This window comes from Cyprinus carpio, chromosome A3 (assembly GCF_018340385.1).
Source record: "Cyprinus carpio isolate SPL01 chromosome A3, ASM1834038v1, whole genome shotgun sequence".
Classification (NCBI taxonomy): domain Eukaryota; kingdom Metazoa; phylum Chordata; class Actinopteri; order Cypriniformes; family Cyprinidae; genus Cyprinus; species Cyprinus carpio.
In genome coordinates this window covers 37,551,138-37,576,982 of record NC_056574.1, presented here as the reverse complement: position 1 = coordinate 37,576,982, position 25,845 = coordinate 37,551,138, and the positions used below count along the sequence as shown (strand labels likewise).

General features: G+C 41.2%; 3 protein-coding genes across 4 annotated transcripts; all 3 read left to right on the top strand.

Moving 5' to 3' along the window:
* The first annotated feature begins 1,879 nt into the window (after window positions 1-1,879).
* Window positions 1,880-4,828, top strand: LOC109047902 (charged multivesicular body protein 4c). The gene is made up of 5 exons (XM_042731995.1): window positions 1,880-2,204; window positions 2,669-2,846; window positions 2,939-3,053; window positions 3,509-3,632; window positions 3,836-4,828. The coding sequence occupies exons 1-5, from the start codon at window positions 2,021-2,023 to the stop codon at window positions 3,898-3,900; spliced, it is 666 nt and encodes a 221-aa protein (XP_042587929.1). The 5' UTR covers window positions 1,880-2,020; the 3' UTR covers window positions 3,901-4,828.
* A 547-nt stretch (window positions 4,829-5,375) lies between these two features.
* Window positions 5,376-15,692, top strand: LOC109047901 (eukaryotic translation initiation factor 2 subunit 2-like). Of its 2 annotated transcripts, none has more exons than XM_042731986.1 (9): window positions 5,376-5,535; window positions 5,826-5,997; window positions 6,180-6,280; window positions 7,047-7,182; window positions 7,338-7,432; window positions 7,548-7,696; window positions 14,437-14,493; window positions 14,574-14,659; window positions 14,782-15,692. In XM_042731986.1, exons 1-9 carry the CDS (start codon window positions 5,521-5,523, stop codon window positions 14,955-14,957), a joined length of 987 nt encoding a protein of 328 aa, XP_042587920.1. In that variant the 5' UTR covers window positions 5,376-5,520; the 3' UTR covers window positions 14,958-15,692. The 2 variants fall into 2 exon arrangements, with proteins under 2 accessions (XP_042587920.1, XP_042587915.1); XM_042731981.1 differs by having other exon boundaries at window positions 7,014-7,182.
* Window positions 15,693-16,645: 953 nt separating this feature from the next.
* LOC109105970 (14-3-3 protein beta/alpha-B-like) lies at window positions 16,646-22,164 on the top strand. The gene is made up of 6 exons (XM_019119278.2): window positions 16,646-16,803; window positions 18,513-18,804; window positions 19,016-19,139; window positions 20,817-20,980; window positions 21,329-21,424; window positions 21,515-22,164. Exons 2-6 carry the CDS (start codon window positions 18,520-18,522, stop codon window positions 21,563-21,565), a joined length of 720 nt encoding a protein of 239 aa, XP_018974823.2. The 5' UTR covers window positions 16,646-16,803; window positions 18,513-18,519; the 3' UTR covers window positions 21,566-22,164.
* The last annotated feature ends 3,681 nt before the right edge of the window (window positions 22,165-25,845 follow it).

The following is a 25,845-nucleotide window of genomic DNA, read 5'->3' as shown; positions in this document are numbered from 1 at the left end:
AACAGAAATCACTTTTCAAAACTACAATGAACGACTCGTTTGGACTACAACGCATATTTTCCGGGATTTGTGACATCACAAAGATTGACGAATGGGACGAGACCTGGTTGAGCTGCACTAGAGAAGACAACGAGTGTTATATCACTGTTCTTTTTCTTCACCAAAAGAGTACATACTTTAAGGGCATAGTTTAAGTAGGCACATTGAGATGCAGGGGTAGTCTCAGCCACGGACCGTTGGCTGAACGTCTGATGCATATGGGATACAAAAGTGGAAACACTTCAGGAGTGTCAAAGTCGTCATCGGATTGGTTCGAATTCTATAAGATTTCCGCGAGATGTGTGTGTCGCCTTCTTTAACGTTCCGCCTGGAAACAAAGATACCGTGGAGCCAAACCCCCTCACGAAAGAAGAAAGACGTAATGTTTACAACTGTGACTACGAGCACCAGGATCAACTAACTGGAAAACAAATACTATGTAATAAAGAAAATGAAACTACATTCAAATAAAATTTAAAATATGTCAGAGAGTTTTACACAGTTTTAACTGTTATTGTGGCGACATTTCCACGCCTCGAAACATGACAATGAACGAAACTAACTGTGATTGGTTGTTTGACATGTCGGTCACACAGCCTCATGGGCGGGGCTTGGCCAATGAAAGCTGCCATGAATTCCAGACCTTCATCATTGCAATAATGTAAAATATGTGAAAAATAACAATTTTTTCAAAAATAATATTTTCTTACAACCTAGTATGAGAGCCTGTTCTAGTACAACCCCCAAAACAAAATCAAAACTTTGTAAAAGAGCATGATAGGACCCCTTTAAAACATTTTCTATGGCACTAAAGAAAACGCGAACTAGATCGGGGCCCGTATTCACAAAACCTTTTATCTTACCACTAAGAGTTCTCCTAAATAGCAGTAAAAGTTTTCTCTTAAAACCAATTCACAAAGCTGCTGAGAGTAGAGAGGAACAGAGAGAAGTATTAAACTAAGAGTAAGGGCGGGGCTGACCTCGTTGCTATGGATGATGTCAGCATGCGCACTAACTATGCACGCAGTGATTTACTGATAGTCTCCGTCAGAGATTTATTCATGGAAATATTGTAGAGCACGATGTTGCCATATATAAAGGTTTAAAAATAAGAATGTTGTCACATCCAAATACAGATTTAAAAATGCAGGCTAAGTGTCTCTTATTAAACAAGAATATGTTCAGCTTATTGTGCGCCTCTTACATGTATGCTTCTAGTAAATAATTAGTGAATATGCATATAAACAGCCTTTTAATTAACAGAGTAGAATAATCATGGCTGATGGTAATACATGAAAAAAAAAAAAAAATAAAACTGGACGCAAGAACAGCTGTTGTAACCTCGAAACCCAAAGGTGAAACCTTTTTTAAAAGGTCATTATCATCAAATGTTTCAAAAATGTTTACGTTCAGAGGCACATTCCTTTTTAAAAGGTCATTATCATCAAATGTTTCAAAAATGTTTACATTCAGAGGCAGATTGCCGGCAAACAACAGCGATTTTAGGATAGTTTGTGGTTTGATCTTAGTGACTTAGGAGTCCTCTTCACTACTCTTAACCTTTCAAAGATTTAAGAGCTAGTGTTAGAGCTAAAACGCTTTGTGAAATACTCTTAGAGCAAACATTTAGTCCTAAATTTAGGATTGACACGCCCACTATTTTAAAGATTTTCTCCTAAATCGGCGAGTTTTGAGCTACTTTTAGCCTTAAGATGTTTTGTGAAGTTTAAAAAGGGTGGGTTTTTTTTTTAACAAAAGTGTTAAATCATTTGTTTGGTCACGAGTTGTAGTTTTCCTGTTCAGCAGCCGCGGCGTTGATAGGTGGCATGACCGTGACGAGTCCCGTGACGTCAGCGGGCCTGAAGGCGGAAGTAAGACAATCAACACCTGAACACGGAACAGCGACGGACGTTATTATCAGTAGTGTCTAGAAACAAACAGACTCGGAGGGATTTTCCAGTTTCGCGAAATACAGAACAATATGTCCGTATTCGGCAAACTGTTCGGCGGCGGGGGGAAAGGAGGCAAAGGCCCGAGCCCACAAGAAGCGATCCAGAAACTCCGTGAGACAGAAGAGATGTTAACCAAGAAACAAGAGTACTTAGAGCAAAAGATTGATGCGGAACTATTAACGGCAAAGAAAAACGGCACGAAAAACAAACGAGGTATGTATTTAAAACCGAGCCGTCATGGGAGAAGGATCATAGTTGTCTTAAATAACTTTTTAAAGGAAGCTCATCTCTTCTCTCGCCCCACCTGTCGTCGATTTCAGTGATGTTAGTTAGGTAACGTTAGCTACACCCATGCGTCACTATGAAGTCAGTTTATTAATATAACACTTATGTCAGGTAGGATACGCTGTCCAGGAACTAAATTCAAGAGTTGGGGTTAAATTAAGGATATCACTTAGTTAGGTCTGATTGGTGTCATGTGGTGTGTTGTGAAATAACCATTGACACTTAATTGAATGCATTGTTTACTATAACGAAACATCCCACATGCTGGGAATAGCTTGTTTGTGTATGGTTCAGTCTTAATCTTGAATCAACCACCTTGATTATCATATAAAAAAAAAAAATTTAATACATAGAGTGAGTGTAATCTGTTAACCCTTTTTTTTTTTTTAAAGCTGCTTTACAGGCCCTGAAAAGAAAGAAGCGATATGAGAAGCAGCTGGCTCAGATAGATGGCACTCTCTCCACTATTGAGTTCCAGCGAGAAGCATTGGAGAATGCCAATACAAACACTGAAGTGCTTAAAAACATGGGCTTGGCAGCCAAGGCCATGAAGACAGCGCACGAAAACATGTAAGATGCCCGAGTAAAATTTCCTGTACCGCAGAATACAGTTAGTGATGTGCAAAAATAGAAACTGATTTAATATTATTGGTTGTTTTTAGGGATATAGACAAAGTGGACGACCTCATGCAGGACATCACAGAGCAGCAGGAGCTGGCAAACGAGATTTCCGATGCCATTTCGAAGCCTATAGGTTTTGGAGAAGACTATGATGAGGTGAGTTGAGACAAAGGGAGCGAACTTGTGTGATGTTTGACACACTGAGGAGCGTTCAAGAATTTGAATCCCCTTAAAAAAATTCCATATTTTCAGTATGGTATTCAGAGTTCCTCAACGGAACTTGTTAGGATTTTAAAATATCAAGCAAAGAAGCATTGTGACTAAAAAATTATTTAAGATTCTGCATTATTTTAAGAAACATTGTGATGCTGATCCTGTGACTCTCAGATGTTTTTGCTCTTTGGATCATCTTGTTAAGAACATCGGCAGGTTTAAACATTTATATTAAACATTATTGTAAATTTTGGACTTACATTTTTTAGAGAAGTATCTAACTCTCTGATTAAGGTGAAATTGCTTGATAATACGTCTTACATGGATGTATCTCTTCAAATGCAGTTTTTACAGATGTTGACCGAACAATGCAATTCTTTTTCCTTTCTAGGATTGAGCTTTTGGCTGAATTAGAGGAGTTGGAACAGGAGGAACTGGACAAGAACCTGCTGGAAATTGGTGGCACAGAGGATGTCCCTCTGCCCAGTGTGCCTTCAAACCCATTACCCAAGAAACCTGTTGGTTTGTTTCATGCTGTTCAGTACATATCAACATAATACTAACATAGAATTTGTTGTTATATCTCACAAACTACTTTCAGATTTTTACTTATGAGACAATACGTGTGAAATTGGACTTGAAAAGTGGATTACACTAGTAGAAAGACGTCTCGAGAGTGTTCCCTGTGGAAACCCTTATAACTATTTGCCTTTGTGTTTCTCCAGCCCAAAAAAAGAGAGAAGAGGAGGATGAGGATGACATGGAAGAACTCAAGGCGTGGGCCATGTGAATGTACCCAATCTGACAGACTCTTGTTGCTCATCGTGGTTGGCCTGGGCAGGCAAACCCGAGAACCTTTAGAGGGTTAACACTACAAAACAAATTTTACCATAGCTCTTGCAGAGTGGATAAAACAAGCCCAGAAAAAAAAAAAAAAAAAACACGATTTACAACTAAAATGGATATAAAGCAGGTTAATCTGACAATAAAATCTGATGACATAACATATGAAGTGACCCTTAAATGTTTGCCCTTGGTTATTTAGGTAATGCATTGGTGTTTCTAATTTTCCCTCTTCTGATAGAGGTGTTTTTTGACCTCTCTACTACTCAGAAACTGCTTGTTTTGTTTTGTCATAAGATAAGCATGTTTGCCAATACACAGTTTTCATATACATGATCAACACGCTCTCATCTCATATGATTTATTAAATATATTTGGTATTGTTGTTTGCTTCGATCTTCGATCTCAATGTGTTCTGTTAAATTAATGTTATTCAAGCACTTCCAACAGCATAAGCTTTTTTACAGTTTGTTGACAGTGACATATTATGGTTTGGAGACAAATAACAAATTGAAATGACTAACATTAGCTCCATTTTATATATATATATATATATAAAAATCTGACTGCCCATCATGTTTTGTTTTGGTGCTGCATCCAAAAAGTTGCAGAAAATGACCTATTTAATAACAGATCTTTCCAGCTGTGCTCTCTTCAGGCCTGATTCATTGATGTGCTGAGGGTTTATCAGACAGTAGATGGTTGTAATTATACAAAAACTACCATATTTTTTTTTCCCCGTATGGGAGCATATACTTTTTTGAAATGCAAAAATGCTGTATCTATTCAGGTTGAGGCATATGTGTACATTTGTATGTTTTAAAAAAAATGAGATGGCTTTTATTTGAGAGATCATTAAACTTGGATTCCTTTTCTCTGGTGGTGTTAGTCTTCTGTAGTATATAGCTTAGTTCTTGTTCAAATTATATATGAAACAACTTCTGTCCTGCCCTTGCAATCAAAAGCATATAAAGACGTGTCTGCTGTGTTATGTGCCTTAATGAAAGGCATGCTGATGCGATTTGAGTGGCATGTCTTTAAATGACTGTGAAATGCCTCATGGCTGACTGATGGAAATTATAAGAAGAGTGAGGCATGGTGTTTGTACTGCATCTAGCTGCTCATTTCACTCTTTTCTTCAAAAGTTGATTTTGCTGTTCTTTCTGTTACATTCATGTTGATAATGGGTTTGGTGGAGTCATGATTTTCAATAAAGCACATGGCAGTTTGTTTCTGAAAACAAATCTTGTTTATTTGATTAATTCGCGTTTCGATTCGTGGTGTTCTACATATATGTCTGTAAGAAGCTACAAAGCAAACAACAATAATAATTATTAGTATAAATGTAAATCTGAACATAAATATTGTAATCGATTGAAATACATCAGCAGTGTCATTGCAAGTCGCGTAATGTTGTCATCACGATGATGTAATCAGTGGTCGTCGGAAGTACGCGTGCGCGTTAAGATCGCCTGTGCTGATGCAAGACAGTGGATGAGAGCAGCAGTGTTAACCGTGTCAGCGAGGTTTAACAGGACGAGAAACAGCAATATTAGATTCAGTCATCATGTCCGAAGACGAGGTATTGTGGTGGACTATATGTATATTTTGTTATTATTGACAGCTGAGTGGAAATATTCAGTTATCATGTTGTGACTTTTGGCATAGATTATGAGAGCAGTTAACGTCGTGCTGTGTGGTTGCACGTTTTTACATCATTGCGTATTATTTCTAATTGTATAAAATACAAAAACTAAAGTAAATAATACTCAACATTGCTTGAGCAGTAAAAAGAGTTGAGCTCAGTGTTGTGTCCTTCAGCACATTGAGGCATGTTTGAGCAAATGAACCTGGTGTGTTGTGTGTCCTCAGATTTTATTCGACCCCTCCACATCAAAGAAGAAAAAGAAGAAGAAGAAGCCCTTCATGCTCGACGAGGATGGAGATGGAGAGGAGGCTCAACAGACTGAACAGAAAGAAGCTGAGCCCGAAGCAGCAGAGGAGCGAGAACTGGACCCCGAAGATGATGAAGTCAAGAAAAAGGGTGAGAGGATGCAAGTATGATCATCCGTGAAGTGTTTTGCTCTTCTCTTTTATCTCTGGGCCTTGGGTTTAGTCGAATGATTCTCAACAAATGTTTTTAAATCACAAACTTGGAACATTTCATCGCACGTGTGGAGTTCGTGTACGGTGCGGTTTCAGGATTCTACTTTTTGATCTTCACAGAGCCTTCGGATGATTTGGATGATCTGAACTTCTTTAACCAGAAGAAGAAGAAAAAGAAACCGAAGAAGGTGTTTGAAAATGACGTTGAGGAGGGCATGAAGGTAATTGTTTATGTGGAGATTGCCAGGGAGTGATGCAATGCACATGAAATGTTTTCACCACTTATTGGAAATTCCTGTGACCATATCTGTGTCATTATTACATTTGGCCCACTTTATCTTTAACTACTGTGCTGACATTTAATGATTTATCAATGCACATCATTATTTTTAAAAGAAATTATGTGCCCTTGTAATCTTCAAAAACATATTTTCTTGTTTAAGAAGGTGTTTCAACAGCGAAAAAAAAGATGATCACAACTTCTGTTTCATACCAACTTTAATTTAGTGTGTTGCATTATTAATTATTATTATTTAAAGAAATTGGACCCACTTTGTATAGTTTATCTACTAATAACTTTAACTACTATGTACTGACACTTATATTAATCATGATAAAATGCACTTACTTTGTAGATACATGCTTTTACATAATTACATACAGGAATTTTTAAAAATATGTATAATGTCTGTAATTAATTTCTGTAGTTGCCCCACACATAAACCTAACCATACCGCCAAACCTGTCTCTAACTTTATTCATTTCCCACATTAGAAGTGTTTTGCAGTGCTACATTAAGTACATTGTACCTGACGTAGTGTATAGTTAGACACATATAAAGTGGGTCCATTACATCTCTGGTATTGTATTTTTTTATTTGAGCTGTCTGGTATAATGATTCCTAATGTGACGTCCATTGAGCTTATTTTCTTGTCTTGGATCGTTCTTCTAAAGGCTGTTGGCTCTTTTCATTCTATTGGTGACCAGGAGCTGAAAATTGAGGGAGACCAGCAGGAAATGATGCAGGAGGACGATGAATTTGATCTGATGCTTCCAACTAAAAAAAAGAAGTCAAAAAAAGTGGAATTTGTTGAGGAAAGTGATACTGTGAAAAAGGATGATGGTATGAAGACATGCTTCATTTAATTAGTCGAATTATGCAGCTCAGTTATATCTATATCAGTTATTACTGTAATATCAGATACTATATGAAAAAGATTTTAATGGCGATGATTAAATATTAGATAGTGTGAATTCTTCACCTATATTTTTCTACAGTCATTGAGGATGATAAAAGCACAGATGGCGTTACATTCAGTTCACAGTCGGGACCAGCATGGGCCGGTACAGAAAGAGATTACACCTACGATGAGGTATGATGATTATCCTTCTTATTCCTCACACATCTGATATACTTCTACCCCATGCTAATGGCATAGTTTTCCTTTGATTTGGAGTGTCTTTATTTCCATGTCTGCATCTTTACAGTTGTTGAGCCGGGTGTTTAACATCATGAGGGAGAAGAACCCTGATATGGTGGCTGGGGAGAAGAGGAAGTTTGTGATGAAGCCACCTCAGGTGGTCCGAGTTGGGACCAAGAAAACATCTTTTGTCAACTTTACTGACATCTGTAAACTGTGAGTATCAACATTTAGTGTCCATGTCTGCTGTGTTTTTTGTTGTTGTTTTTTTTTTTTAAATAAAATTTAAATAAAATAATACAACAGATGATATATCGGTCAGTTACAAGGCTTTTGTTTTTGGTCCTACCCGTTTATTCAAAAATACATTAAAACATGGAAATACTAAAAATTCATACATACAATGATGATGCAATGTTTTTTAATTTCTGAATTAAATTTAGAGTGACACAGCTGTCCTAATATCACAAAGTAAATCCTTATTAAAATTCTAAAATTAACATTTGACCAACATATGTCTGCCAAATCAAAATCAAGTGCAATAAAATGCAAAAAAAAAATCAATAAAATTAAATTAAAAAAATCAATAAAAGCCCCTCATTATGTGTGTCAAGATAAATAAGTTTATTGAGATATTTTAAAATAACTTTTTTCAACAAGCCATGGTTAATACAGATTGTAATTTGTATTTATTATTAATTGAAGAATATTTTAATTAATAATAATTATAAAAAAATAAATACTGAATATACATAAATAACCAAATAAAAATAATAATGGTTTTTGTGTGTATATATAATATGTATGTATATGTATGTGTGTGTGTGTGTGTGTGTGTGTGTGTGTGAAGTTTACTTGCAAAGACATAACTAGTTTTTTTTGTTTATTTGAAAAAATCATGGGTTTTTTTTTATGTTATCATGTTTTATTGTGTTAGTTAGCTGTATTTTGAGTTTTTTTTTTTAACCTAATCAAAATAACTCAACTGCAGTTTGTTTGAAATTATTTGGAATGCACAATGAAAAATTGAAATAACCGAGTTATTCGTTTTTGCAAATAAACTCTGTATGTATGTATGTATATGTACACTGCCGTGAAAAGGTTTTTGCCCCCTCCCTTTTTTTTTTTTAATACAATTTTTGCATATTTGTCACACTTAAAAGATTGAGATAGTCAAAATGCAGTTTTGAAATAATGATTTCATTTATTAAGAGAAAAAGCTGTCCAAACCTGCCTGGCACTACATGAAAAAGTAATTGTTAAATCTAATAACTGGTTGTGCCACTCTTTGCAGCAACAACTGCAATCAAACGTTTGCCATAACTGTCAATGAGTCTTTCACATCGCTGTGGAGGGATTTTGGCCCAATCTTCTTTGCAGAATTGTTTTAATTCAGCCACATTGGACGGCTTTCGAGCATGAAAGGACTATTTAAGGTCATGCCACAGCATCTCAATCGGCTTTAAGCCCGGACTTTGACTTGGCCACTCCAAAACCTTAATTTTGTACTTCTGGAGCCATTCTGAGGTGGACCCGCTGGTGTGTTTGAGATCATTTTCCTGCTGTATAACCAAAGTGCACTTGAGCTTGAGGTCACGAAATGACAGCCGGACATTCTTCTTCAGGATTTTCTTTATATATATCTTTTATTTATATATATATATATATATATATATATATATATATATATACGGGGTATATAGATATATATATATGTCACGGGGTGAAGAAACACTCGACAAGAGATGCGTGAATTAACAGCCCCGGAGGGTGGGTTTATTGACCAGTGAAGGGTGCCTGGTGAAGTGTCCTGATCCGTTTCCCGCTGGTTGGTGCGTCCCGTGTGCTCTCCGTGCGCTTCGGTGCCACTCAAGGTGAAAGGGGGTGTCCTGACGTGCTCCCAAGGGCGTGGGCTGTCGGTCACTCGCTGCTTTCTGTGGAACAAGGAGAGTGGGATTAGTCCAGTGGTGCATTCGGTTCGAGAACCCCTTCTGTGTGAAACATGTGATCCTTTTAAAACGTGCTGGCTGATGGGGAGCAGCTGTGACCGATCAGCCGGTGACGAGGACGTGCAGGTGTTTTACTTTGGTTTCCAGGGCGACGCTGATTCCTCTGGGAGTGCTCGTCACATTCCCCCCCCCCCAAGCGTCGTTCTGGTCCTGCGAAGACATGTAGACAGTAGAGGTGAAATTAGGGGAATGACCCCTGACAGACCTGCATAAGCTGTCCAGATCCGGGAGAGGCCATCGGCGTTCGCGTTGGCAGCCCCAGCTCGATGGCGGACTTCAAAGTGGAAGTCCTGGAGCGCTAGGAACCAGCGAGTCACCCTGGCATTGGTGTCCTTGGCGCGGGCCATCCACTGTAGGGGCGCGTGGTCGGTTACCAGGGTGAACTTGCGGCCTAGGAGGTAGTACCGGAGCTCCAGGACTGCCCACCTGATGGCCAGGGCTTCCTTCTCCACGGCGGCGTACTTCCTCTCGGCGGGGGACAGCTTCCTGCTGATATAGATGATCGGATGCTCCTCACCTTCTTGGATTTGGGAGAGGACCGCTCCTAGTCCGGTGTCGGAAGCATCCGTCTGCAGCAGGAAGGGGCAGCTAAAGTCCGGGGCGCGGAGTACCGGCGAGGACGTGAGTGCTGCTTTCACCTGGGAGAAGGCTTCTTCCGCCGACGGGGTCCAGCATACTTTCTCCGGCTGCCCCTTCCTGGTCAGGTCTGTCAGGGGGGCGGCTAAAGAGGAGAAGTTGGGGATAAAACAACGGTAGTACCCCGCCAACCCCAAGAAGGCTCGTACCTGGGTCTTTGTCGTGGGTCTGGGTGCGGCGTGGATGGCCTCAACTTTCTTGTCTTGCGGCCGGATGAGTCCTCGGCCGACTTGGTAGCCCAGGTACTTGGCCTCAGAGAGGGCTAGGTGGCATTTGCGGGGGTTGGCGGTAAGTCCAGCCCGCCGGAGCTCCGAAAGCACCCTCCGCAGACGATCCAGATGTTCGTCCCATGCCTCGGAGTGGACCACGACGTCATCCAGGTAAGCGGCCACGTACGCTTGGTGAGGCCGCAGGAGGATGTCCATCATCCGCTGGAACGTCGCAGGGGCCCCATGTAGGCCGAAGGGAAGGGTCCGGTACTGCCAGTGGCCACTGGGGGTGGAGAAGGCGGTTTTCGGCTTGGCGGCCTCAGAGAGCGGTACCTGCCAATAGCCTTTGGTGAGGTCTAGGGTGCTGATATACCGGGCCCTTCCCAGCCGGTCCAGCAGTTCGTCCACCCTAGGCATGGGGTACCCGTCGAATTCGGAGACTTCGTTCAGGCGGCGGAAGTCGTTACAAAAGCGGAGGGTGCCATCCGGCTTTGGGAACCATCACAATGGGGCTGGACCACAGACTCCGGGATGGTTCTATTACCCCCAACTTCAGCATCTGTTGGACCTCGTCCTCAATAGCCTGCCGACGAGCCTCCGGGACTCGGTAGGGCCGTTGCCTAACCACGACTCCTGGGGCCGTCCGGATATGATGTTGTATCACGTTGGTCTGCCCGGGCTGAGAGGAGAACACATCCTGGAACTGACTGACCAGGTGCTGCAGCTCCGTCTTCTGGGCAGCCGAAAGGTGGGGGTTGACATCCACAACCACGGGCTCGGTGAGACTCAGGGCCGCTACTTGGTCCCGGGTCCCCACCCCATTTCTTTAGGAGGTTGATGTGGTAGAGTTGCTCCGCCTGCCGTCGCCCCGGCTGTCTCAGGCGGTAGGTGACCGGTCCAATCCTCTCCACGACCGAGTAGGGTCCCTTCCAGGAGGCCAGAAATTTGCAGGCGGAGCTGGGGACCAGGACCATGACGCGGTCTCCCGGTTGGAACTCCCGTGGTTGGGCTGCCCGGTCGTAATGACGTTGCTGCGCCTGTTGGGCCCTGGTGAGGTGTTCCCGGACTAATGGCATCACTCGGTCGATCCGTTCCCTCATTTGCCGGGACATGTTCGATGACGGTACGATGCGGGGCCGGCTGCTGCTCCCCACGCTTCCCGGGCCACGTCCAAGAGGCCCCGGGGTTGTCGGCCGAACAGGAGCTCGAAGGGGGTGAAGCCAGTTGAGGCCTGGGGAACTTCGCGGACCCCAAAGAGTACGTAGGGGATCATGAGGTCCCAATCCCGCTTGTCCTCCGCCGCCACACGTCTGAGCATTTGCTTGAGGGTTTGGTTAAATCCCTCTACGAGGCCATCAGTTTGGGGGTGATAAACCGTGGTCCTCAACTGCTTCACCCGCAGAAGCCGGCAGAGGTCAGCCATTAGCCGGGACATGAAGGGGGTTCCCTGGTCAGTCAGGATCTCCGAGGGGAGGCCGACTCGGCTGGCCAGCAGAAACAGCTCCTGGGCGATGGACTTCGCGGTGGCCTTCCGCAGGGGGACTGCTTCTGGGTACTGGGTGGCATAGTCGACGATGACCAGGATGTGCTCGTGCCCTCGGGCAGACTTCGGCAACGGCCCTACTATGTCCATTCCTATCCGCTCGAAGGGCACCTCGATGATAGGCAGCGGGATGAGCGGGCTGGGGGGAGGAGTCCTGGGCGACGTGGCCTGACAGGTCGGGCAGGCTTGGCAAAACCGCTTTACCTCGGCGCCCAGGCCCGGCCAATGGAAGCGGTCGCGGATGCGTTGAGCGGTATTGGCTGCCGCGAGGTGTCCTGCCATGGGGTGGGAATGGGCCAGCTCGAGAATGGTCTCGGTCTTGGCCCGTGGCACAACTAGTAATCTTTTTCTCCTCCCCCCTTCGCTGGGCGACACAATACAGCAGGCCATTCTCTATAACAAAATGTGGGAGAGGGTGGGGCCGGGGGAGGACGTCGTCCTCTCCATCCACGACTCGCACCTGGCTCCAACAGTGCTTGAGTCGGTCGTCGTCCTCCTCCCGCTGTTCCTTGGCGAAAAAGAGCCCCCTCCAGCGGCCTGTTGGTAGATATCATAAAACAGATTAGTGGACCGGGAGGGGACCTCACCTTCTCTCCCACTGTCGGAGGCGAGCAGGGCCAGTCGGCGGCGGGGTCCAGGCGGCCGCCCCGGCCTTCGACGGTTCCCCTTGGGGCTGGCAGGCTGAGTGGCGGCAGACAGCAGCTTCTCGAAGCCGGGCCAATCCCGTCCGAGCAGTACGGCCACCGGCAGGTCCTTCACCAGGCCTACCTCCACCGGCCAGGTGCCCTGGGGGGATGAAATCACCATCTCACGGGCCGGTACTTGGCGAGTGTCTCCGTGCACACAGGTTATTGGTAGGAGGTTTTTCCGTCCGCGTTGAGGGGCGCAAAGTCGCGACTGGATGAGGGTGACCGCACTGCCTGAGTCCAAGAGGGCCCGGAACCGTCTTCCATCCACCCTCACCTCTGCTTCGGGGGGCTCCCGCTGGCACCCGTTGGTGCAGGATGCAGCCTGCCAGCCAGGCTCGCGGAGGCGACGGTGGTTCTGCACTGGGCATGGGCTCGTCTCGCGGTGGGGGGGAACCGTCGGCCTGCTGACTGGTCACGCGGTGCCTTCGAGCGGGCGTCGCTCCTGGACCACCCTCCGGGGGAATGGCGGCAGCCGGTCCCCGGCCCCGCTGGGATGGACAGCATCCGCCAGCTCGATCGCCTCCACCAATTCCCGGACGTCACGTGGGTTTCTCATGCCGACAGCCTGTCGGTGAGCGCGAGGCAGTGCGCGTAGGAGGCGATCGACCACCACTCGTTCCGCTACCTGCGTTGGGGTGGGGTTTCCGTCCAACAGCCAGTGCTGGGCGATGCGGCTGAGTTCGGCCGCCTGGGCACGGGCTGGCACCCGGGGCTTGTATTCCCACTCGTGGAACTGCTGGGCGGCGCTCACCGGGGAGAGACCCAGCCTCGCCAGGATCTCTCGCTTAACTTCGATGTAGCTGTCGGCACTTGTCAGGGGGAGCGAGAAGTAAGCCCTCTGCGCTTCACCGGTGAGGAGGGGTGCCAGCGCCCGTGCCCACTCGTCCTCTGGCCGTGGGCGGTGTTTTCGAAGACCTGGAGGAAGGCTTCCACATCGTCCTCGGCCGTCATCTTCGGCAGCAGACGGGTAGCTTGTGCCCGAGGTTCAGGTAGCGGAACGCGCTGGGCCGCGGCCGCCCGGACGGCGGCGAGTTCATCCTCCGTCCGGCCCAGGCGAGTGGCGAGGTGTTCCGCTATTTGCTGCTGGCGGATGCTTACTTCAGCGAGGCGTTGTAAGACGTCCTCCATCGCGGGGCCGCGCGTGCCGCCTTCCGTGGTGCTGGTGACAGACAACAGGGAAAAAAAGAAAGTGAAAAAAAATAAGCGTTGGGGCGGTGATCTTGTCGGTGATTCCTCACTGTAATGCCCGCATTCGCCACCACTGTCACGGGGTGAAGAAACACTCGACAAGAGATGCGTGAATTAACAGCCCCGGAGGGTGGGTTTATTGACCAGTGAAGGGTGCCTGGTGAAGTGTCCTGATCCGTTTCCCGCTGGTTGGTGCGCCCCGTGTGCTCTCCGTGCGCTTCGGTGCCACTCAAGGTGAAAGGGGGTGTCCTGACGTGCTCCCAAGGGTGTGGGCTGTCGGTCACTCGCTGCTTTCTGTGGAACAAGGAGAGTGGGATTAGTCCAGTGGTGCATTCGGTTCGAGAACCCCTTCTGTGTGAAACATGTGCTCCTTTTAAACGTGCTGGCTGATGGGGAGCAGCTGTGACCGATCAGCCGGTGACGAGGACATGCAGGTGTTTTACTTTGGTTTCCAGGGCGACGCTGATTCCTCTGGGAGTGCTCGTCACAATATATATACCTTTTAGAAAACGATTAAGGTGTGTACACTCACATGTGGGTGTGACAAATAAATTCCTTTTCTTTAACATGGACACTTTTACTTGTCATTGACCCATATGTGAATATAACCAAATCAGTGATTCTAGTTTATCGGTGTAATTTTATCTATTAAACTCTTGCATGTTTGCATTTTCATCTTCAGGTTGCATCGACAGCCCAAACATCTTTTGGCATTCCTGTTAGCTGAGTTAGGAACGAGGTAAGCTTTTAATTGCATTTCCAGAATTCTGTCAAATGGTGATTTCTCCTGTAACGCGAGCAGTGTCTTCTTGCTTCTAGTGGATCCATAGATGGAAATAACCAGCTTGTAATTAAGGGACGCTTTCAACAGAAACAAATAGAAAATGTCTTGAGAAGATATATAAGTAAGTCAAACATTTGCACGTATGAATGTGCAGTTTGTGTACCAATACTATTTGCTGTAACTTGGTATCATTTAATTTACTACATAATTTTCGACAATGAATTTTCTTTTTGTGTTTCACAGAGGAATATGTGACTTGTCACACCTGCCGCTCACCGGATACAATTCTGCAGAAGGACACGCGTCTCTACTTCCTGCAGTGTGAAACCTGTCACTCACGCTGCTCTGTAGCCAGCATCAAGACCGGCTTCCAGGCTGTCACCGGCAAAAGAGCCCAGCTTCGAGCCAAAGCCAACTAATACAAGCACCCTGCTCTGGCCTCTTCTCCAGACTGATGCTCTGCCCCTCTGGTTGACGACTGTCCTTGCTGCTCTCCTCTGAAGCGCGGTGACCCAAGGCATGGAGGGAACTGTGGAGGTTTTTGAGTGTAATCTCTATTAATAAATCTGACTCTGAAGCTAGAAGGCTTGCCAACAGGCTGCCTCTGATTTGCTTGTCTTACTTTACCTCCTTCCTCCAGAAACATAATATTTTTTTTGCATTTAGCATATCTGATAACCAGAGGCTATTTCTGTCCATTTGGTAAATTTTTTACTCTCAGAGCAGTGTTTGTTTTTCAGAGAAAATGCAGGGATATTATTGGATGGAAAATGAAAATGAATTTTGCAAAATGAACCACAGCCTTTTATATCAGGCTTTGTTTTATCAAAGGAAAACTGAATCTCCGATGCTTAGTCATTGACAGTCAGTGCACACCAATGTTCAGATTGGATCCAAGCTATTTTTTTGTGATCCAGACATCCAGCAAAAGTGTGACTTTGAATCTCCTCCGATCTCTAGACGATGAGAAAAATGTTCTCATGTAATTATACAGATGATTACAGATTGCACTGATTTCTTCAGTAGAACATCGGGCAGCAGATGTTTGGGCATGTTTCCAGTGTTCGGATGGAACTGAATGGTTTTTGTTGGCATATATGAAATTGGAATTATAATTTTTTTTTTGTTTTGTTTAATAAAAATGACTAAAGGTTTCGGTTTTGTGTTCTTGTTTTTTGCTTATTGATGCATGCAAATGTTTGGGTCTAAGATTTTTAAAAGCTGCAAGGAAACATTAAATAGATCAAAAATGACAGTAAAGGCATTTATAATGCAACAAAGATTTCAAATAAATGCTGTTCTTTTGAACTTTTTATCCATCAAAGAATACTAAAAAAAATGTATCACAGTTTAAATAAAAAATATTAAGCAGCTCAACTGTTTTCAACACTGATAATAATGAGAAATGTCTCTATAGCAGCAAATCAGCATATTGGAATGATTTCTGAAGAATCATGTGACACTGAAGACTGGAGTAATAGTGCTTAAAAATGCAGCTTTGATCACAGGAATAAATTACATCAAAATAGAGAACAGTCAATTTTAAATTGTAAAAAAAAAAAAAAAAAAAAAAAAATGTATAGATTGATCTTACCAACCCCAAACTTTTGAACTGTAAAGTAGTTAACATCTTTCACTTTGTCGGGCTGATGTAGCTTTTTCAAACATTGCTTGCGTTTGCTTTTATTTATTGTTTAGATGCAGTACTTCTGTGACTTGATTTTGTTCTGATTTCAGTATATTGGAGACACCAGAGTAGAACTGCCACACCTCACTCTCACAGATGTGCTTCACTGATTATAGCTGGTCTCAGCCTGAACTGCTGAAAACTTTTTGTCCATGCTGTATTTTTGCAGGAAATGTGTCACTTATACCTGCAGACAGTGGCATTTACAAATAAACATAATACTAATGAAGTTCAAAAACCAGAGCTAAGAACACAGACGTTAATACAAATGATTTCTCTGCATAACTTCTTAATTTAAGTCCTTAAATTCGGTGCTTGTCGTTGCTTTAATGAGTCGTTCATTATAACACTACTCGCCGAACTAAACGGGTTACTCATGATGTTAAATGTATGTTACATAATAAAAAAAATACAAATAAAAAAAAAACTTTCAGACAGTGGGAACGGTTTACAGGAAGCGGAAGTGTCACTGTAAGCGGAAGAGGTACTGCCCAGAACAACCGAAGAGCGAGGCGGAGGACGAGGACCCGATTTGTGTCTTTTTAACGATTAAAGTCAGCGTAAACCCCATTCACAACGTGAGTGTATTTCCCTGATTCGTTCTAGCACTGTTCACGTGTCGTACATAACATGCTTTCTCTGCTTTGATTGCGTGAATGATCTTGTGCACCGTTCTAGAGGGATTTACGATAGCTAAGCGCTTCAGGCCTCACAGTCTGTCAGAAATAGCGCTGAATCGTTACAATAAAATATCCGAACACACTGCCAGCATTTTGTGTTAGATGATGTTAACGTAATAACGCTAGCAGTATTGTTTAGAAAGTTAAGAATCATTACATATAATCGGAGAATTTCGTCCTTTCAATGAAGGATGTGTGATTAGCGTGCTAGCTCCTATCAGCGCAGCCTGACGAGAGTTCAGATGAATCGAGGGCTGAACGTCTCGACCGAGAAAAGGACAAATTATGAATTATAATTTTTTTTTTTAGCAACGGCCTGAGTGTTCAGTTTGTTTTGGTAAAACACGCTTTCATCTACTATGTACTCGCTGTTTTGGCTCTAAACAGGCCTTGTTAAATGTGACAAGTGAGTGTTAGACATGATGTCATAATGTTTTATGTTGGTAGAGCGTGACATTTTTTTCACACTTTCTGATCACTTTCTTCTCAATGAGATCGTAAACCTGTTAGGGCTGTGTTTTGTAATCTGTTTTATTATTTGATTACGATTCACAAGCGCGTGATTCGATCCGATTTCGATTCATATGGATATATAGGTACAGGACGTGTCAGATTTTTCTTACAGAAAAAATATCTTTGAAGTAATGCTGTAAAATATATAAAGAACCCCGTCAATTATTACATGGATATTAAAGAGTGCAAACTGTTAAATACAATTGCTTTTAATTTTTATACATAGTCATCCGCGCTGAATTGCATACAATGAATTAAGTTAAGTATAAATTTCTTAATGATAATAGTTGTTTCTAGTCCAATTCATTGTTGAAAATATAAACATTTAAACGTGATTTTCATAACTTGTGTAGATGACAGATGTATTCACACACATTAAATAAGAATTCACGACCCGGATAAGTAAAAATATAATGATTGTGTAGAACTGTGCATATATTTATCAAAATGCTCTTCTCTAGAGTTCATTTTTCTTGCTAACTATTGAGTTCGTGGACATTTGAATGGCTTTTCTGAGGCGTGAATGCAACTTTGTGACATTGCTTACAAGCTGTTTAATTGAGATTAACCTCTGGTTGAAACACAGATTGAACGAGACATGATGTGTTTCAGTAAATTGTACTGTTTCTTTCAACACCTGATGTTCATAAAATTAATTTTGTGCTATTAACTATTAGTCAAGAGGGAGAAATGATCAGTTCATGTGCCATTTTAACTTGTGTGGCTACAGTGATCTGTCATGCCGTATTAAAGTTTGTCAGAACTGCATTTATTTTTGTAATTCCATGATTAAAATTTGAAAGCTGAGGCATTGTTTATATCAAAAGAAACTTATTAAAATTATTGGATGGGAGGCACGCTACAAATAATGTTTCGTGAAGTTTTGTGCATCAGCTGAAAACAGCATAAACTAAAATATCAAACTTTGATTTAAGAATCAATATAAGTTGATGAAAATGAAGATTGATTGAAAACGGAGTAGATTTAAATAGTTTATCTCCTGCTCATCATCAATTATTTCTAAAAACCATTTAATTTAGTGGTTTTCTGTGGTTTTCTTGTTCTGCTCATACCTACTCGTATCTGATTCTCAGTCTAAAAATGGACAAGAGTGACCTGGTGCAGAATGCCAAGCTCGCTGAGCAGGCCGAGCGCTACGATGACATGGCAGCAGCTATGAAGGCTGTTACCGAGGGCGGCGTCAATCAATACAACAAACAGCTCAACCTGCCGTACAAGAACGTGGTGGGCGCCCGCCGCTCCTCCTGGCGTGTGATCTCCAGCATCGAGCAGAAGACCGAGGGGAACGAGAAGAAGCAACAGATGGCACGCGAGTATCGTGAAAAGATCGAGATTGAACTGCAGGAAATCTGCACTGATGTGCTGGTACCTGCACTTCTTTCTCATGATCCTCTGAACATTTTATAATGATGACATCAAATGAAGTTCATTCTTAAATACAAAGTATTTCGTTTTCAGTTTACAAAGAACACTTTAATTTCAGTATTTAAAGAGTAAGACTCAAATGTTGTTCCATTTTTCACTATGTTTGACCACAAATATGACCCATCCTGATGATCCCAACCTGTCTTGACAGGGTCTTTTGGAGAAGTTCCTCATTCCCAATGCTTCTCAGGCAGAGAGCAAGGTGTTTTACCTGAAAATGAAAGGCGATTACTTTAGATACTTATCTGAGGTCGCGTCTGGAGAATCCAAGACCAGTAAGTGCATTCTATCTATCTATCTATCTATCTATCTATCTATCTATCTATCTATCTATCTATCTGTCTATTGTTCTGTTGTTCTGTCTTACGTTTTAGTGTTTCCCATACATTGATTTATTTTAATTTTTATTTATTTATATTTATTAGATTAGATTTATATTTATGCCCGCCACAATATCAACATTGACCACCACAAATAGATTTGCACAAGAATCGTGAAATGGCTGGATTAAAATTCAAAAGGCTTTGATTCACTGAATAAATATGAGCGCTGCATATTACAGTCAAAATGCAGCATGTTAGTGTGAATGTATTGCTGAAGGGAACCGACTGTCTTCAGAAAAGTATCGATGGCATTTTCTTATAATGCCTGATAAAGTAGCATTTACGGGCGCAGCGTTGCTTTGCTTTGCTTTGGAAAACCACTTTATTTTTGCAGTTTCCAAAAGTGACACCTACTGGCAGAAAGTGAATTTGCATTTTCAATCAGCCTGTCTGATGTTTTTGTTAAGACCAGTGCAAAAATCCACCCTTATTTTTAAGCAGCAAACCTAAAAATGTGAGGAACCATTAAAACCCTGTATCTGAACTGTAAATCATGCTTTATACAGTCATATTACGGGTTAAAATGTTACAGTATTCATTTTGCAGATTTTTTTAAAGGTGGTTAAAAGCCTTAAATTTGACATAGGCTAAATGATATTAACTATAATGTTAACTTCTTTAACTCTGTTGTTCAGTGTCTCCTCCTTCAATCCAGATGAAAATTCAAAAATATTTTCCAAAAAAGAATTTTCAGAAAGCCCTGTAAATTAGTATCTTCAAACAATAGAGAGTGTTAAATTGCTGAAAAAATGTAGAGATAATGTGTGAGGGAGATGTTTAATTATGTATATAAAGTTATTCGCATAAATATTGGCATTGGAGCATGTTTTTTTTTTTTGTATTACAATACAAAAAAACAAACAAAAAAAAACTCCCCCTCAATTGGGGTAAGTGCCGCCATAAATAGAGTATAGGTCTGTGGGAAACACTGTTCTGTTTCTATCTGTCTGTCGTTCTATCCGTCTGTCTGTTATGTCTGTCAATCTATCTATCGTTCTATCTATTATTATATTGTTCTATCTCTCTGTCTGTCATTTATCTAACTATCTATCTGTCTATCTATCTGTATTTCTATGAGTGATACACCTAAATTTTGGAAATATTTGGCCAGAACATTCTGGCGTAATACTTTTAGAGAGCCAAAATCTTAGATTGACAGTTTAATTGGCACTTCTCCAAAGATGTGTTTTGACTGTTTTAGCTTCTATTTTGTGAACATGGCGTGGATACGCTACAACAGGTAAACACATCAGCAGTGTGGACACACATCAGCGTGACCAAAAATGCTTCTAGAGCAGCAGTATGTAAAATTTGTTCGGCTGAAACATTGAGAAGTGTTTGGTTGCCAAAGAAGTTTACGCCCTGAACAGTATAATGAGTTCAGTTATCCAAATTGAATTCTGGAAACGTCCTTTTCAGTTTTGGTTTTCAACTAAATAATAACTTTCCTTTTGATTTCGGTAAAAAGTTAATTTCAGTGCATCACTACAATCTATCTGTCTGACTATATTTGACATAATTATATTTTTTGAATGTAATCAACATAAGATGATTTTTTTGTTCTTTCAGCCACGGTTGACAAATCTCAGAAGGCTTACCAAGATGCCTTTGAGATAAGTAAGCAGGAAATGCAGCCTACTCACCCTATACGGTTGGGTCTTGCCCTCAACTTTTCCGTTTTTTACTACGAGATCCTCAACTCTCCTGAGAAAGCTTGTAACCTCGCTAAGACGGTTGGTATCTCTTTAAATGCTAGCAACATAAGGGGCCATTCACACAGGACGGGTTCTTGCATTTAACAAAATTTGGACAGAGACTTGCTTATAGAAATTCAACTGATTTTAACTTGCCAAGTATTGAGAGACAGTACAGTCACCAAAGATGCCCATCTAGTGCATGTGTACATATAAAACCATAAAAACAAGAATGTGTCCTATGTGGACAGCCTCTTACACTTCATCATATAAATGTGTTTTTTATTTCTTTGCAAATCTTTACTACGGTAAACATTGTTACAATACAAGCACCAGTGTATTTGATGCTCATTCAACCCAAATGAGAAACCAGAGCCTCTCTTACAGGCTTTTGATGAAGCCATTGCTGAGCTTGACACTTTAAATGAGGACTCCTACAAAGACAGCACCTTGATCATGCAGCTTCTAAGGGACAACCTCACTGTAAGTTCTCCATCGTATATTCTGCACCAGTGTTATTTCTGTTTCAGTGCTTTATTGGCTCATACATTATATCAATTCTCATACCTGCAGCTGTGGACGTCAGAAAACCAGGGCGACGAAGCAGGTGACAACGAGAACTAGGGAGCCGCACAGATCTCCAAACACCCACACACATCCACCTTAAATACACAAATGGCTTCCACCAACCCTCCCACCTCATTCCACCCTACAGCACCCACCCCTCTCAAAATCCAGTTCCCAGCCCCACTCCCCTATACCTTCTGAATGATGATCAGCACCTGCAGGAAGACGCTCAGCGAAGCCCCCGTGGCTGGCAGGGGGGTGGGGGTGGCTCACAGGGTGGCATGCTGACATTAGAGCAGGTCCAGTGATTTTGATTGTGAATTTAACATGTACTGATTATCAAACCCTGTCCTTTATGCATGTCTGAGTGATTGTAAGAGCGTGTGTGCTGCTAACAGAGAGTAACTGTGTGTGTATATGTGTGTGTGTGTGTGTGTGTGTGTGTGTGTGTGTGAGTGAGTGAGTGTATTGGGGATCGGGGGTTGTGAACTCTAATCGTCCTTCCTGATAATTCCCTTCGTTCCACTTTATCTGGTTGTGCATTTTTCATCCTCTTTTTTTGTTTTTGTTACGATCATATTTTTTTTTAGTATAATTCATCGGTATTTTCAGGTTTTATTGTATGGTTATTAAACTGGCAGTTTATTTTCACCAAGTACAAGTCTGACATCTCTGCTTTCTTGTTCAATTCTGTGCTGCTTAAGCTTTTTTCATTAATGTCATATTCTTAAACACTAGCAGTGACGCTTTTAAACGTTAATTTTAAAGAGAACACTAAAGTATTTTGAACTAATTTAAATGGTATTAACTTGAATGAGTACAGCTAGCTATTAAGTTCTCTTTCTGCTTTGACATACTATGTTAATAATACAATGAAGTACATAAATACATATAGGGTTATAACCCTGCAATACAATCAAATGAGGTTAGACATTATTAGACATTAACTTATTTTAAATTTACTAACCTCAAACTTGATGTTGCACCATAATGTTTTTTCAGTGAATGAAAGATAAGTTGGTTTGTGCAATTATTTGCACTTGATATTTTAAAGGATAAGGCTAACCAGTATTGCATTGTTACAGTGTCTGTAATAAATGAACAATGTGTACCCTGATGTATTCTTTATCCTTAAACTTGGTAAATGATGTTACGGTGTTTACAGTTCACATGCTTTAAGAACAATAGGGACACACCTGATTTCCATTTCAAAAAGCGTTTATTGTAAGGAAAATCCCACAACATAGTGTACAAGCGATAACTATAGAAAAATTTATTACAAACCCGATTCCAAAAAAGTTGGGACACTGTACAAATTGTGAATAAAATCAGAAAAGCAATGATGTGGAAGTTTCAAATTTAAATATTTTATTAAAAAAATAACATAGATGACATATCAAATCACTAAACTTATAAAACTTACCAATTTTAAGGGAAAAATAAGTTGATTTTAAATTTCATGGCATTAACACATCTCAAAAAAGTTGGGACAAGGCCATGTTTACTACTGTGTGGCATCCCCTCTTCTTTTTATAACAGTCTGCAAACATCTGGGGACTGAGGAGACAAGCTGCTCAAGTTTAGGAATAGGAATGTTGTCCCATTCTTATCTAATACAGTCTTCTAGTTGCTAAACTGTCTTAGGTCTTCTTTGTCACATTTTCCTCTTTATGATGCACCAAATGTTTTCTATGGGTGAAAGATCTGGACTGCAGGCTGGCCATTTCAGTATCCGGATCCTTCTTCTACGCAGCCATGATGTTGTAATTGATGCAGTATGTGGTCTAGCATTGTCATGTTGGAAAATGCAAGGTCTTCCCTGAAAGAGACGACGTCTGGATGGGAGCATATGTTGTTCTAGAACTTGGATATACCTTTCAGCATTGATGGTACCTTAAAAAATGATTCACTTTATTTACTCAATAAAATTGTTTAAAATTTTACATCCAATATTATTAATTAAATTGAACACATTAGAATTAATTAGAAATAATTAAATTAGATGCTTACAAGCAACCATTCAAAATGAGTAGAAGAACATGAAAAAATTAAGTAAAATTTACACAAAAATATTGATTTCATTGAAAAACAAACAAACAAAAAACACTATGCTAAAGAATACTATGTTATACATGCCAGGCCAGTAGTTGGCGATCCTGAAACACCCTGTGAAAACATTATATGCATGCACATGACGTCAACTTTTTTACAAATTCACATTTTTGTTGCTTACATAGATATGATACAGGCAACATATTCAGAAGTTTGTGTCTTCAGTCCCCCAAAACAGTTATTGAAGACACCTAAAGTTCACAAACAGAATCACTGAAGGAGAAAAGGGTAAATTTATAGGGTTACCATTATAGTGGTCAGTGTTTGCTTTAGTTGGGCTCTTGACCCTTGACTGTTTAATGTTACATTTTGTATGGCCGTTGTAACTGAATTATAACAACTAGACATGCTAAAAGTAAAGATGTTCAGGTGGTGTTGGTTATGCTTTTACATAATCATTGTTTATCCTGAGTGTTAGAAATAGAGCCTGTTCTCTGAGTTAACCTAACATTTAATATAACAGCCCCTGTAATTCAACAATAGAAGACCCGAAATTTTCTGTAAAATGCAGAGTTTAAGAATTCTGATTAAGAAAAATTCGTAGTGGGGAAGGGAAACCTTCTTTCAGGTACACAGTGACATCAAGAACCAGCATATGAATCTCAAGAACGGTGACAAACAGCATATTCAGATTAACAGATGAACTGTAAGCATCACAAAACAAGCTACTAAAAATTGCATAAAAAAGTAAAAATAAAACAAAATATTAAGAATAAATCTAAGACAATTCATCTCATAATTTATTCATGCCGCAAAGCATGATGGGAGCCATAAATGAGTTTTGATTGGTGGCACCCAGAATGCAGTGCAACATGCTTTTTGATGGTCACCATTGTTGAGGTTTTCAGCCTGATTCTTGATGTCTGTGTGCCTAAATGAAATAAATTTTCTTTTTTTTTTTTATGTTTTGATCAGAAATGCTTCTAAGAATCTCTCTGGTTATGCTGAAAATACCTGACCTTATACTGTACAACCAAAGGACGCCTGTTATTGATAAGACACACCCAACTCAGAAACCCAGATCAAATGATGTCAAAACAAACAACACCACCTGATCTTATTCTTTATTGGCTTGTCTAACTGCTGTATCACAATTATAGCAACCAAAAAATTTGTTTAAAAGTTTAAAAGCAAACACTGACCACCGTAATGGTAACCAAAATGTAGATTATTCCCCTTCAGTGATTCTGTTTGTTAACATCAGGTGTCTTCAATAACTCTGTGTTGGGGGCTTGAAAACATAAGGTTTTGAACACGATGCCTGTATCATCTCCATGTAAGCAACAAAAACATGAATTTGTGAATTACATTTTTGCGCTGTGTTTCTTAATGGTCAACTACTTGCCTGGTATGCATAACATAGTATTCATTAGCATAGTGTTTTGTTTTTCTTTCTCAAAGAATTTTTTTTTGTTTTGTTTTGTTTAAACTTTACTTATTTTTTTGTGCTTTTTGACTCATTTTGAATGGTTAATTTCTAAGCATCTCATTTGATTTATTCTAACAAATTTTTATGTGTTAAATTTAATTAATAATATTGCATGTAATCTGTTGCCACAATTTTATTAAGTAAATATAGTGTATTATTTTTAACAGTGCATGCCACACACACTCATGCAACCCCATACCATCAGAGATGCAGGCTTCTGAACTGAGCACTGATAACAACTTGGGCTGTCCTTATCATCTTTAGTCCGGATGACATGACGTCCCAGTTTTCCAAAAAGAACTTCAAATTTTGATTCGTCTGACCACAGAACAGTTTTTCACTTTGCCACAGTCCATTTTAAATGAGCCTTGGCCCAAAGAAAACGCCTGCGCTTCTGGTTCATGTTTAGATATGGCTTCTTTTTTGACCTATATAGTTTTAGCCGGCAACGGCGAATGGCACGGTGGATTGTGTTCACCTACAATGTTTTCTGGAAGTATTCCTGAGCCCATGTTGTGATTTCCATTACAGTAGCATTCCTGTATGTGATGCAGTGCCGTCTAAGGGCCCGAAGATCACAGGCATCCAGTATGGTTTTCCAGCCTTGACCCTTACGCACAAAGATTGTTCAAGATTCTCTGAATCTTTGGATGATATTATGCACTGTAGATGATGATAACTTCAAACTCTTTGCAATATTTCTCTGAGAAACTCCTTTCTGATATTGCTCCACTATTTTTTGCCGCAGCATTAGGGGAATTGGTGATCCTCTGCCCATCTTGACTTCTGAGAGACA

Excerpts from the sequence above, each read along its gene's own strand:
- LOC109047901 (XM_042731981.1), top strand. Across the intron at positions 7,183-7,337 it reads TACTGTGAAAAAGGATGATG|TCATTGAGGATGATAAAAGC; the intron begins GTATGAAGACAT and ends ATTTTTCTACAG. Across the intron at positions 7,433-7,547 it reads GAGATTACACCTACGATGAG|TTGTTGAGCCGGGTGTTTAA; the intron begins GTATGATGATTA and ends GCATCTTTACAG.
- LOC109047902 (XM_042731995.1), top strand. The coding sequence starts at position 2,021 with ATGTCCGTATTCGGCAAACTGTTCGGCGGCGGGGGGAAAGGAGGCAAA. Across the intron at positions 3,054-3,508 it reads TTGGAGAAGACTATGATGAG|CTTTTGGCTGAATTAGAGGA; the intron begins GTGAGTTGAGAC and ends TCTAGGATTGAG. Across the intron at positions 3,633-3,835 it reads ATTACCCAAGAAACCTGTTG|CCCAAAAAAAGAGAGAAGAG; the intron begins GTTTGTTTCATG and ends GTGTTTCTCCAG.
- LOC109105970 (XM_019119278.2), top strand. The coding sequence starts at position 18,520 with ATGGACAAGAGTGACCTGGTGCAGAATGCCAAGCTCGCTGAGCAGGCC. Across the intron at positions 19,140-20,816 it reads GTCTGGAGAATCCAAGACCA|CCACGGTTGACAAATCTCAG; the intron begins GTAAGTGCATTC and ends TTGTTCTTTCAG. Across the intron at positions 21,425-21,514 it reads TTCTAAGGGACAACCTCACT|CTGTGGACGTCAGAAAACCA; the intron begins GTAAGTTCTCCA and ends TCATACCTGCAG.